General features: G+C 44.5%; 1 protein-coding gene across 2 annotated transcripts in view; it reads left to right on the top strand.

Annotated features, from left to right (window-relative positions):
- dnah2 (dynein, axonemal, heavy chain 2) overlaps positions 1-13,390 on the top strand; it is a 224,362-nt gene that overhangs the window by 104,750 nt on the left and 106,222 nt on the right. For both annotated transcript variants that reach the window (XM_045225583.1, XM_045225582.1), the window contains exons 29-33: positions 4,245-4,425; positions 10,657-10,795; positions 11,111-11,328; positions 11,971-12,072; positions 12,350-12,475. In XM_045225583.1, coding sequence (XP_045081518.1) covers positions 4,245-4,425; positions 10,657-10,795; positions 11,111-11,328; positions 11,971-12,072; positions 12,350-12,475 — 766 coding nt within the window. The remainder of the gene's footprint in view (positions 1-4,244; positions 4,426-10,656; positions 10,796-11,110; positions 11,329-11,970; positions 12,073-12,349; positions 12,476-13,390) is intronic.

Genomic DNA, 13,390 nt, shown 5'->3' with positions numbered 1-13,390 from the left:
CTGACTTGAGAGTCATGATTCGTCTTTCTGAGTGACTCGTTCATTTTAGTCGTTCGTTTGACCTGCTAGCGCTGGCCGCAATGAGTTCTACCAAAGGATTAATACAAGCTCCTCCTGTTTAGCGGCTCCAGAGACGCGCTCCGACCACCAACTGTCTGTCATACGTGCGCAGGAAAAATAGATCATGAGCATAGAGAAGAAAAATACATGTTTAGAACTGATAATTGATCACATGGTGCAATAATGAATTCAATTAATTGATTGTTGAATGTTAAAATGGACACAGCTTTGTAGAACCAATACATACACAGGCTCTGCTCAACAAACTCAAACTCCAGAACACATTTTTTGGAGGGCTGCAGTTCGCAAACGATATTGTATTTATCACCCTTTCATGGCAGTAAAGCAATGCCTTCTGCCAAGAGTCGTTCACAATCTAGTCCATTTGCGGCCACAACTAGACTTTGTTTCACTGCACTGTCCTTCACTCTCCGGTCTTGTGACTATTTCATCTGAACGAACCGTGCCTCGAATATGTTGACAGAATCAAGCCTTTAGACGTTAATGTTAATTATCCTTCATTGTATTTGTCAAACATGACTGGTGTTTAGCCTATATTTATGTAATTAAAAGTCTCATTAAAGTTTGGCTGCATTTTCTGGCGCTTCCTCATGTCAGCATCGGTTTGGACATAAGGCTGTAACCAATATGCATATCACATACACTTTGACAGGTAGGCTTTTTTATTCATGTACATGAAAAATAGATTTTAATATTATTCCAATGTTGCCCTTTCTGATCCAATTCTGATCGGAGTACTGTTTGATATTGTGTTTTGTGTGATTCTTTTTTTTTTTACTTGTCCAAAACTCAAACCTATAGTCTTCTTGTCCTACTATTTAGTTTTACTTGTACTGGACAAGAGGACACGCGTTAATGTCGAGCCCTGCACACACACATCACCAAACCATATTCCACCGCCTTCATGTGAAATATAATCAAAGCAAAATGCACACACACACGTATGCCGTAGCTACAGTATACAGTAAACAGCATGGCAGTAATGGTTATTTGCCTGTCTGTACAGTAATCAGGCACACACACACACACACACACACACACACACACACACACACACATGCCTCCCCATGGCTCTGTATCTGGGCTCCATTCAGCCATGCAGGCAGGCAGCTGTCTAGGCCACTAGCCCTGAGTTCGGCCCTCTGGGCAGACCAGATCCTTCAGTATGTATTACATGTGTGGCGTGTGTGTGTGTGTGTGTGTGTGTGTGTGTGTGTGTGTGAGTGTGTGGCGGATGGATGGATCAAGTGAAGCATATGTGCAGAGTGTGGTGAGTGTTGTCGGTAAGTGAGTTTGTGGTCAGCGAATATTGCTTCAGGAGTCGATGGAGACATTGTGATGTGTGTGTGTTGGCTCAGTGTGTGTGTTTTTGTGTGTGTCTGCGTGTGTTTGTCTGTGTATTGTTTGGGTCATTGCCAGTTATATGAATGTACATGATGAGTTAGTGTGTGTGTATGGCGTTACAAGCAGAGCAGACTGAACATAGTGTCTTGAATGTGTAAGTGGTAGAGTGTATAGGAAGGGTCAATGTATACACTGAGTGTACAGAACATTAGGAACACCTGCTTTTTCCATTACATAGACTGACCAGATGCAGAATAGGTTTCCCTAATGTCTAGTATACTCAGTGTACATTATGGAGAGTGTGTGATGAGTCACTAACAGTTGTGTACCTGTGCTTTAAACGATTGTGTGTGTGTGTGCATTTAAGCAGTGTGTGTATGCTCAGAGTGGTGTGTGTATGCTCTGAGTGGTGTGTGTATGCTATGAGTGGTGTGTGTATGCTCTGAGTGGTGTGTGTATGCTCTGAGTGGTGTGTGTATGCTCTTAGTGGTGTGTGTATGCTCTGAGTGGTGTATGTATGCTATGAGTGGTGTGTGTATGCTATGAGTGGTGTGTGTATGCTCTGAGTGGTGTGTGTATGCTCTGAGTGGTGTGTGTATGCTCTGAGTGGTGTATGTATGCTCTTAGTGGTGTGTGTATGCTATGAGTGGTGTGTGTATGCTATGAGTGGTGTGTGTATGCTATGAGTGGTGTGTGTATGCTCTGAGTGGTGTGTGTATGCTCTTAGTGGTGTGTGTATGCTCTGAGTGGTGTGTGTATGCTATGAGGGGTGTGTGTATGCTCTTAGTGGTGTGTGTATGCTCTGAGTGGTGTGTGTATGCTCTGAGTGGTGTGTGTATGCTCTGAGTGGTGTGTGTATGCTCTGAGTGGTGTGTGTATGCTCTGAGTGGTGTGTGTATGCTCTGAGTGGTGTGTGTATGCTCTGAGTGGTGTATGTATGCTCTTAGTGGTGTGTGTATGCTCTGAGTGGTGTGTGTATGCTCTTAGTGGTGTGTGTATGCTCTGAGTGGTGTGTGTATGCTATGAGTGGTGTGTGTATGCTCTGAGTGGTGTGTGTATGCTCTTAGTGGTGTGTGTATGCTCTGAGTGGTGTGTGTATGCTATGAGGGGTGTGTGTATGCTATGAGTGGTGTGTGTATGCTCTGAGTGGTGTGTGTATGCTCTGAGTGGTGTGTGTATGCTCTGAGTGGTGTGTGTATGCTCTGAGTGGTGTGTGTATGCTCTGAGTGGTGTGTGTATGCTCTGAGTGGTGTGTGTATGCTCTGAGTGGTGTGTGTATGCTCTGAGTGGTGTGTGTATGTGTTACTGTATATCTCTCTGAGTGTGTGGCTAGCTGATGGAGCGTGCGGCTAACCTAGCCTCCTCCTTTCATTGCCCTTCCCTCAACAACCCATCTCATCTCATCTATTCTCTATGCTGACAACCACCCAGTCTGGTATTGTAGGTAGATGAACCTGTAGTTCCTGTGGTGTCGGGACTCAGTGTGAATGCATTAAGGCCCTCTCTCTCCTCTCCTCCTCTCTGCTCTGCATGGCCCTGTCTCTCTCAGCGCCACAGTCCTTGAGAGCTCAAATTGACATTGGAGGACTGGTTATTAATACGTGGACAGCAGTGGTGTGGGCGAGCTTGTGTGTCGCTGTGTGTTTGTGTCTACTACACAGTGTGCCAGCCCAGAGCCAGGCAGGGGGACGGTGTAGCTCAGAACACACCACGTCTGATGAAATGAAAGAAAAGTTGCCTCTCTACACACCTGCTGAAGCCATGATCTCTGTGTGTGTGTGTGTGTGCCAGCCGTGCCTTTGTGTGTGTATTCCTGCTTGTGTGGGTTTGCAGGTGTGTGTACATGTGTGAGTTTGTGCCTGTGTGTGTATGCGTCAGGTGTCACCCACCGCGTCTGATCCCCGCAGAAGGCTGCCGCCGCCGTTGGCATGGTGACGGCTGCAGTGCCGTGCGAGGCTGCTGCCATGGTTACCAGGCACGCTAGGCAGGGGGTGGAAACCACAGCTTTTTACTTTGTCCCCTTTATTTGTGTTTCTGAAAGCTCTGGTTACCTCGACCCCCCTCTTAAACCCCAGTCTCCCCCATCATACCGCCCTCAGTCCCTCAGCTACTCACCACTCTGTGTTCTTTGTTGTAATATTTTAGAGAGGTTCAGAGAGAGAGGTAGAGGAAAGGTCTATTCTGTTGTCGTGAGGGCTGTTCCCTGCCTTACCTACCTGCACCCCAACCACCCACTCCACCCTCCACCCACTACACCCTCCCTCAGCCCCTCATAGCCCCTCACTGTGTTCTTTGTTAGGTGTAGAGGGTGTGTGTGTGTGTGTGTGTGTGTGCGTGTGTGTGTGTGTGTGTGTGTGTGTGTGTGTGTGTGTGTGTGTGTGTGTGTGTGTGTGTGTGTGTGTGTGTGTGTGTGTGTGTGTGTGTGTGTGTGTGTGTGTGTGTGTGTGTGTGTGTGTGTGTGTGTGTGTGTGTGTGTGTGTGTGTGTGTGTGGGGACCGGGCTGTTCAGAGCACAGTAGTGACACAGCACTGTTATAGCCAACTCAGACTGGAGACTCAAGGACAGAAACATATTCTCCCTTGGAATATGTGTTTGAATAAACGTAATATGTATGCATGTACAGTATGTTTGAATAAAAGCAACATAAAAAATAAAATGATGTTCTCTGAAAATGTAAAATGCTATTCTTTTATTTTTGAGAAGGGTTTTAGTCATCGGTCAAACTGCATATTTCAAACTACATGTATTTCAATGGGTCCAGCCATTATAATACGTCTGGACCTTGTTTCATCTGATCCTGTGTCTTCCATCCCCTCCAGGGGTACAGAGGAGGTGTTCCAGGCCCTGGAGGACAACCAGGTGACCCTCTCCACCATGAAGGCGTCCAGGTTCGTCAGGGCCTTTGAGAAGGAGGTGGACCACTGGGAGCGCTGCCTCTCTCTGGTGCTGGAGGTCATAGAGGTGGTCCTCACTGTCCAGAGGCAGTGGATGTACCTGGAGGTAGACTACACACACACACACACACACACACACACACACACACACACACACACACACACACACTACACACACACACACTCACACAGACAGAGACACGCACATACACACACACACATACACACACACACACACACACACTCATCGTTCATAGCACATACACAGTCACATTGTCATGCACACATAGCACACACACACACACACTCTCTCTCTCTCTCTCTCTCTTACTTTCACTCTCTCTCTCCTTTCCTCACACATTCTCTTACATTTTTATTCCCTGACAGATCTTAGATGTACTCAGGGGTCAGGAGCTTAACACAGGAACAGTGTAGGCCTTAATTTAAGTTGTATACTCTTCTGTATACAAACAACCTTTCACATCAACTCACAAACATTTGCAGTTCTCTCACGCCTATATCCTGAGTACAACATAAAACGTGTTTGCTCGTTTATCTCTGATCAGCTGTCTAAACAGAGCGGTAGAGGGTTTTAGCAACATCTATTGTGTACTGCCGGGTGTAAACACACCTGTAACACTGGTTCAACTGGCCTGTTTCCTCTCTTCTCTGTTTTGTCTGGTCTGTTTCCTCTCTTCTCTGTTTTGTCTGGTCTGTTTCCTCTCTTCTCTGTTTTGTCTGATCTGTTTCCTCTCTTCTCTGTTTTGTCTGGTCTGTTTCCTCTCTTCTCTGTTTTGTCTGGTCTGTTTCCTCTCTTCTCTGTTTTGTCTGGTCTGTTTCCTCTCTTCTCTGTTTTGTCTGGTCTGTTTCCTCTCTTCTCTGTTTTGTCTGGTCTGTTTCCTCTCTTCTCTGTTTTGTCTGGTCTGTTTCCTCTCTTCTCTGTTTTGTCTGGTCTGTTTCCTCTCTTCTCTGTTTTGTCTGGTCTGTTTCCTCTCTTCTCTGTTTTGTCTGGTCTGTTTCCTCTCTTCTCTGTTTTGTCTGGTCTGTTTCCTCTCTTCTCTGTTTTGTCTGGTCTGTTTCCTCTCTTCTCTGTTTTGTCTGGTCTGTTTCCTCTCTTCTCTGTTTTGTCTGGTCTTTCCTCTCTTCTCTATTTTGTCTTCTCTGTTTCCTCTCTTCTCTGTTTTGTCTGGTCTGTTTCCTCTCTTCTCTGTTTTGTCTGGTCTGTTTCCTCTCTTCTCTGTTTTGTCTGGTCTGTTTCCTCTCTTCTCTGTTTTGTCTGGTCTGTTTCCTCTCTTCTCTGTTTTGTCTGGTCTGTTTCCTCTCTTCTCTGTTTTGTCTGGTCTGTTTCCTCTCTTCTCTGTTTTGTCTGGTCTGTTTCCTCTCTTCTCTGTTTTGTCTGATCTGTTTCCTCTCTTCTCTGTTTTGTCTGATCTGTTTCCTCTCTTCTCTGTTTTGTCTGGTCTGTTTCCTCTCTTCTCTGTTTTGTCTGGTCTGTTTCCTCTCTTCTCTGTTTTGTCTAGTCTGTTTCCTCTCTTCTCTGTTTTGTCTGGTCTTTCCTCTCTTCTCTATTTTGTCTTCTCTGTTTCCTCTCTTCTCTGTTTTGTCTGGTCTGTTTCCTCTCTTCTCTGTTTTGTCTGGTCTGTTTCCTCTCTTCTCTGTTTTGTCTGGTCTGTTTCCTCTCTTCTCTGTTTTGTCTGGTCTGTTTCCTCTCTTCTCTGTTTTGTCTGGTCTGTTTCCTCTCTTCTCTGTTTTGTCTGGTCTGTTTCCTCTCTTCTCTGTTTTGTCTTCTCTGTTTCCTCTCTTCTCTGTTTTGTCTGATCTGTTTCCTCTCTTCTCTGTTTTGTCTGATCTGTTTCCTCTCTTCTCTGTTTTGTCTGGTCTGTTTCCTCTCTTCTCTGTTTTGTCTGGTCTGTTTCCTCTCTTCTCTGTTTTGTCTGGTCTGTTTCCTCTCTTCTCTGTTTTGTCTGGTCTGTTTCCTCTCTTCTCTGTTTTGTCTGGTCTGTTTCCTCTCTTCTCTGTTTTGTCTGGTCTGTTTCCTCTCTTCTCTGTTTTGTCTGGTCTGTTTCCTCTCTTCTCTGTTTTGTCTGCTCTGTTTCCTCTCTTCTCTGTTTTGTCTGATCTGTTTCCTCTCTTCTCTGTTTTGTCTGATCTGTTTCCTCTCTTCTCTGTTTTGTCTGGTCTGTTTCCTCTCTTCTCTGTTTTGTATGGTCTGTTTCCTCTCTTCTCTGTTTTGTCTTCTCTGTTTCCTCTCTTCTCTTTTTTGTCTGGTATGTTTCCCTCTTCTCTGTTTTGACTGATCTGTTTCCTCTCTTCTCTGTTTTGTCTGGTCTGTTTCCTCTCTTCTCTGTTTTGTCTGGTCTTTCCTCTCTTCTCTATTTTGTCTGCTCTGTTTCCTCTCTTCTCTGTTTTGTCTGGTCTGTTTCCTCTCTTCTCTGTTTTGTCTGGTCTGTTTCCTCTCTTCTCTGTTTTGTCTGGTCTGTTTCCTCTCTTCTCTGTTTTGTCTGGTCTGTTTCCTCTCTTCTCTGTTTTGTCTGGTCTGTTTCCTCTCTTCTCTGTTTTGTCTGGTCTGTTTCCTCTCTTCTCTGTTTTGTCTTCTCTGTTTCCTCTCTTCTCTGTTTTGTCTGGTCTGTTTCCTCTCTTCTCTGTTTTGTCTGGTCTGTTTCCTCTCTTCTCTGTTTTGTCTGGTCTGTTTCCTCTCTTCTCTGTTTTGTCTGGTCTGTTTCCTCTCTTCTCTGTTTTGTCTGGTCTGTTTCCTCTCTTCTCTGTTTTGTCTGATCTGTTTCCTCTCTTCTCTGTTTTGTCTGGTCTGTTTCCTCTCTTCTCTGTTTTGTCTGGTCTGTTTTCTCTCTCTTCTCTGTTTTGTCTGATCTGTTTCCTCTCTTCTCTGTTTTGTCTGGTCTGTTTCCTCTCTTCTCTGTTTTGTCTGGTCTGTTTTCTCTCTCTTCTCTGTTTTGTCTGGTCTGTTTCCTCTCTTCTCTGTTTTGCCTGATCTGTTTCCTCTCTTCTCTGTTTTGTCTGGTCTGTTTCCTCTCTTCTCTGTTTTGTCTGATCTGTTTCCTCTCTTCTCTGTTTTGTCTGATCTGTTTCCTCTCTTCTCTGTTTTGTCTGGTCTGTTTCCTCTCTTCTCTGTTTTGTCTGGTCTGTTTCCTCTCTTCTCTGTTTTGTCTGGTCTGTTTTCTCTCTCTTCTCTGTTTTGTCTGGTCTGTTTTCTCTCTCTTCTCTGTTTTGTCTGGTCTGTTTCCTCTCTTCTCTGTTTTGCCTGATCTGTTTCCTCTCTTCTCTGTTTTGTCTGGTCTGTTTCCTCTCTTCTCTGTTTTGTCTGATCTGTTTCCTCTCTTCTCTGTTTTGTCTGGTCTGTTTTCTCTCTCTTCTCTGTTTTGTCTGATCTGTTTCCTCTCTTCTCTTTTTTGTCTGGTCTGTTTCCTCTCTTCTCTGTTTTGTCTGGTCTGTTTCCTCTCTTCTCTGTTTTGTCTGGTCTGTTTTCTCTCTCTTCTCTGTTTTGTCTGATCTGTTTCCTCTCTTCTCTGTTTTGTCTGATCTGTTTCCTCTCTTCTCTGTTTTGTCTGGTCTGTTTCCTCTCTTCTCTGTTTTGTCTGGTCTGTTTTCTCTCTCTTCTATGTTTTGTCTGATCTGTTTCCTCTCTTTTCTGTTTTGTCTGATCTGTTTCCTCTCTTCTCTGTTTTGTCTGGTCTGTTTCCTCTCTTCTCTGTTTTGTCTGGTCTGTTTTCTCTCTTCTCTGTTTTGTCTGATCTGTTTCCTCTCTTCTCTGTTTTGTCTGATCTGTTTCCTCTCTTCTCTGTTTTGTCTGATCTGTTTCCTCTCTTCTCTGTTTTGTCTGGTCTGTTTCCTCTCTTCTCTGTTTAGTCTGGTCTGTTTCCTCTCTTCTCTGTTTTGTCTTCTCTGTTTCCTCTCTTCTCTGTTTTGTCTTCTCTGTTTCCTCTCTTCTCTGTTTTGTCTGGTCTGTTTCCTCTCTTCTCTGTTTTGACTGATCTGTTTCCTCTCTTCTCTGTTTTGTCTGGTCTGTTTCCTCTCTTCTCTGTTTTGTCTGGTCTTTCCTCTCTTCTCTATTTTGTCTGGTCTGTTTCCTCTCTTCTCTGTTTTGTCTGGTCTGTTTCCTCTCTTCTCTGTTTTGTCTGGTCTGTTTCCTCTCTTCTCTGTTTTGTCTGCTCTGTTTCCTCTCTTCTCTGTTTTGTCTGGTCTGTTTCCTCTCTTCTCTGTTTTGTCTGGTCTGTTTCCTCTCTTCTCTGTTTTGTCTGGTCTGTTTCCTCTCTTCTCTGTTTTGTCTGGTCTGTTTCCTCTCTTCTCTGTTTTGTCTGCTCTGTTTCCTCTCTTCTCTGTTTTGTCTGGTCTGTTTCTCTCTCTTCTCTGTTTTGTCTGGTCTGTTTCCTCTCTTCTCTGTTTTGTCTGGTCTGTTTCCTCTCTTCTCTGTTTTGTCTGGTCTGTTTCCTCTCTTCTCTGTTTTGTCTGGTCTGTTTCCTCTCTTCTCTGTTTTGTCTGATCTGTTTCCTCTCTTCTCTGTTTTGTCTGGTCTGTTTCCTCTCTTCTCTGTTTTGTCTGGTCTGTTTCTCTCTCTTCTCTGTTTTGTCTGATCTGTTTCCTCTCTTCTCTGTTTTGTCTGGTCTGTTTCCTCTCTTCTCTGTTTTGTCTGGTCTGTTTTCTCTCTCTTCTCTGTTTTGTCTGGTCTGTTTTCTCTCTCTTCTCTGTTTTGTCTGGTCTGTTTTCTCTCTCTTCTCTGTTTTGTCTGGTCTGTTTCCTCTCTTCTCTGTTTTGCCTGATCTGTTTCCTCTCTTCTCTTTTTTGTCTGGTCTGTTTCCTCTCTTCTCTGTTTTGTCTGATCTGTTTCCTCTCTTCTCTGTTTTGTCTGGTCTGTTTTCTCTCTCTTCTCTGTTTTGTCTGATCTGTTTCCTCTCTTCTCTTTTTTGTCTGGTCTGTTTCCTCTCTTCTCTGTTTTGTCTGGTCTGTTTCCTCTCTTCTCTGTTTTGTCTGGTCTGTTTTCTCTGTCTTCTCTGTTTTGTCTGATCTGTTTCCTCTCTTCTCTGTTTTGTCTGATCTGTTTCCTCTCTTCTCTGTTTTGTCTGGTCTGTTTCCTCTCTTCTCTGTTTTGTCTGGTCTGTTTTCTCTCTCTTCTATGTTTTGTCTGATCTGTTTCCTCTCTTTTCTGTTTTGTCTGATCTGTTTCCTCTCTTCTCTGTTTTGTCTGGTCTGTTTCCTCTCTTCTCTGTTTTGTCTGGTCTGTTTTCTCTCTCTTCTCTGTTTTGTCTGATCTGTTTCCTCTCTTCTCTGTTTTGTCTGATCTGTTTCCTCTCTTCTCTGTTTTGTCTGATCTGTTTCCTCTCTTCTCTGTTTTGTCTGGTCTGTTTCCTCTCTTCTCTGTTTTGTCTGGTCTGTTTCCTCTCTTCTCTGTTTTGTCTTCTCTGTTTCCTCTCTTCTCTGTTTTGTCTGGTCTGTTTCCTCTCTTCTCTGTTTTGTCTGGTCTGTTTCCTCTCTTCTCTGTTTTGTCTTCTCTGTTTCCTCTCTTCTCTGTTTTGTCTGGTCTGTTTCCTCTCTTCTCTGTTTTGTCTGGTCTGTTTCCTCTCTTCTCTGTTTTGTCTTCTCTGTTTCCTCTCTTCTCTGTTTTGTCTGGTCTGTTTCCTCTCTTTTCTGTTTTGTCTGGTCTGTTTCCTCTCTTCTCTGTTTTGTCTGGTCTGTTTCCTCTCTTCTCTGTTTTGTCTGGTCTGTTTCCTCTCTTCTCTGTTTTGTCTGGTCTGTTTCCTCTCTTCTCTGTTTTGTCTGGTCTGTTTTCTCTCTCTTCTCTGTTTTGTCTGATCTGTTTCCTCTCTTCTCTGTTTTGTCTGGTCTGTTTCCTCTCTTCTCTGTTTTGTCTGGTCTGTTTCCTCTCTTCTCTGTTTTGTCTGCTCTGTTTCCTCTCTCTTCTCTGTTTTGTCTGGTCTGTTTTCTCTCTCTTCTCTGTTTTGTCTGATCTGTTTCCTCTCTTCTCTGTTTTGTCTGGTCTGTTTCCTCTCTTCTCTGTTTTGTCTGGTCTGTTTTCTCTCTCTTCTCTGTTTTGTCTGATCTGTTTCCTCTCTTTTCTGTTTTGTCTGATCTGTTTCCTCTCTTCTCTGTTTTGTCTGATCTGTTTCCTCTCTTCTCTGTTTTGTCTGCTCTGTTTCCTCTCTTCTCTGTTTTGTCTGGTCTGTTTCCTCTCTTCTCTGTTTTGTCTGGTCTGTTTTCTCTCTCTTCTCTGTTTTGTCTTCTCTGTTTCCTCTCTTCTCTGTTTTGTCTGGTCTGTTTCCTCTCTCGTCTGTTGTTTTTCTCTCTCTCACTTTCTCTCTCATTCTTTCATCACTCCCTTCTCTAGAACATCTTCCTGGGCGAGGACATCCGTAAGCAGCTTCCAAGAGAGTCCACAGAGTTTGATGACATCAACAGCAGCTGGAAGACCATCATGGACCGACTGAACAAGGACAACAACGCCCTGAGGGGAACACACCACCCAGGTACGCACACACACACACACACACACACACACACACACCACACACACACACACACACACACACACACACACCATTGTAAGATTAGACACAGGATAGAGAGCAGCGTGTCCAGTCTTTTCTTCCAAACCAGCACTGACACCTTCTCCAATAATCAACTAATCATGGTCTTCACATTTTTGACCATGGACATTTGGTGTGCTAGTGCTGGCCTAGAACAAAAACAAAAAACTGCACACACACCGACCCACCATGAATGGTGTAATCCGAAAGAAATGAAAGACAACATCCTCATATATTGCTCTCTCCTTCCCCCAGGCCTGCCAGAGAAGCTGTCTGAGATGAACAACAAGCTGGAGGAGATCCAGAAGTCTCTGGACATGTACCTGGAGACCAAGCGCCAGATCTTCCCTCGGTTCTACTTCCTGTCCAACGACGACCTGCTGGAGATCCTGGGCCAGTCACGCCACCCCGAGGCCGTGCAGCCGCACCTCAAGAAGTGCTTCGACAACATCAAGAGCCTTCGTATTGGAAAGGTAGGCATACACACAAGGTCACATAGGGAGAGGTCAGCTCAGATAATCTGTGTAGCCATTCTGTTAGCTATTTAGCTGTCTTATGGCGTGGGGATAGAAGCTGGAGTCAGACTTAATGCATCGGTACCGCGTGCCATGCAGAAGCAGAGAGAACAGTCTATGGCTTGGGTGGTTGGAGTCTTTAACGATTTTCCCGGGCCTTCCTTTCACACCGCCTGATATAGAGGTCCTGGATGGCAGGGAGCCCGGCCCCAGTGATGTACTGGGCTGTCCACACCACCCTCTGTAGTGCCATGCGATCGAGGGCGGTGCTGTTGCCATACGAAGCAGTGATGCAGCAAGTCAAGATGCTCTCAATGGTGCAGCTGTAGAACGTTTTGAGGTTTTGAGGGCCCATGCCAAACCTTTTCAACTTCCTGAGGGGGAAGAGGAGCTGTCGCCCCTTCTTCACGACTGTGTGTGTTTGGACCATTTTAAGTGATTTGGACCCCAAGGAACTTGAAGCTCTCCACCTGCTCCACTGCAGCCCCGTCGATTTGGATGGGAGCGTGCTCGTGCTTCCTGTATTCCACGATCAGCTCCTTGATCTTACTGACGTTGAGTGTGTGTGTGTGTGTGTGTGTGTGTGTGTGTGTGGTCCAGGTTGGGATCAGCAGTGCTAAGTCTGAGGCCAGTGGAATGTTCTCAGCAGAGGGAGAGTTTGTGGAGTTCACCCATCCTGTGCTGCTGGAGGGACCTGTGGAGGTTAGAACACTCACTCACCTGCTACCTGCACACCTACAGTCTGTTCATTAACTGATACAGTCTGTTAACTCAAACTTAATAAGCAGAAGAGTCATGCATTTCTGTAGTTTTATTGTCTTTTACTTGCTGCGTCTGTCAATATCTGTTTTTTTCTGATGTGTGTGTGCGTGCATCTGTCTGTCTGTGTGTGTGTGTTTGTGTGTGTGTGTGTGTGTGTGTGTGTGTGTGTGTGTGTGTGTGTGTGTGTGTGTGTGTGTGTGTGTGTGTGTGTGTGCAGGCCTGGCTGTGTGACGTGGAGAGGACCATGCGCTGGACATTGAAGGACTCTCTGAAGAACTGTCGCCTGGCCCTGAAGAAGATGACTGGGAAGAGAGACAAATGGGTCAAAGACTGGCCTGGACAGGTCTGTATGTCTCTCTCTCTCTATCTCTATCTCTATAGCTCTATCTATCTCTCTATCTCTCTCTCTCTCTATATATATATATATATATCTCTATATCTCTATATCTCTATCTCTCTCTCTCTCTCTCTCTCTCTCTCTCTCTCTATCTATCTATCTATCTATCTATCTATCTATCTATCTATCTATCTATCTATCTATCTATCTATCTATCTATCTATCTATCTATCTATCTATCTATCTATCTATCTCTTTCTCTCTCTCTATCTCTTTCTATCTCTCTCTCTCTCTCTTTCTCTCTCTCTCTCTCTATCTCTCTCTCTATCTCTCTCTCAATTAAATTCAATTTCAATTTAAGGGGCTTTATTGGCATAGATAATAAACAAAAGTGAAAAAAATAAAATAAAATGTACAGTTAACATTACACTCACAAAAGTTCCAAAAGAATAAAGACATTTCAAGTGTCTCATATTATGTCTATATACAGTGTTGTAATGATGTGCAAATAGTTAAAGTACAAAAGGGAAAATAAATAAACATAAATATAGGTTGTATTTACAATGGTGTTTGTTCTTCACTGGTTGCCCTTTTCTTGTGGCAACAGGTCACAATTCTTGCTGCTGTGATTGCACACTGTGGTATTTCACCCAGTAGATATAGGAGTTCATCAAAATTGGAATTGTTTTCGAATTCTTTGTGGATCCTTCAGGAGGGTGTCTTGCAGTTCTGGGAGGGTGTCTCGCTGGTCTGGGCGGGGTGTCCGTTGCTCTGTTGCTCCTGTGTGAGGGGCTACGGTTGAGGGTGACGTCCTTTAGGGTCCTGGCAAAAGTGGGGATTGCTGCCTTGTAGAGGTGGACCTGGTCATAAAGGCTGTTTAAGTTCAAGGTGGAGTGGTGGGCCAGGTAGACATTAGGTTTT

The sequence above is a fragment of the Coregonus clupeaformis genome, chromosome 16, assembly GCF_020615455.1.
Source record: "Coregonus clupeaformis isolate EN_2021a chromosome 16, ASM2061545v1, whole genome shotgun sequence".
Lineage (NCBI taxonomy): Eukaryota > Metazoa > Chordata > Actinopteri > Salmoniformes > Salmonidae > Coregonus > Coregonus clupeaformis.
This window is presented reverse-complemented; position numbering and strand designations above follow the sequence as displayed.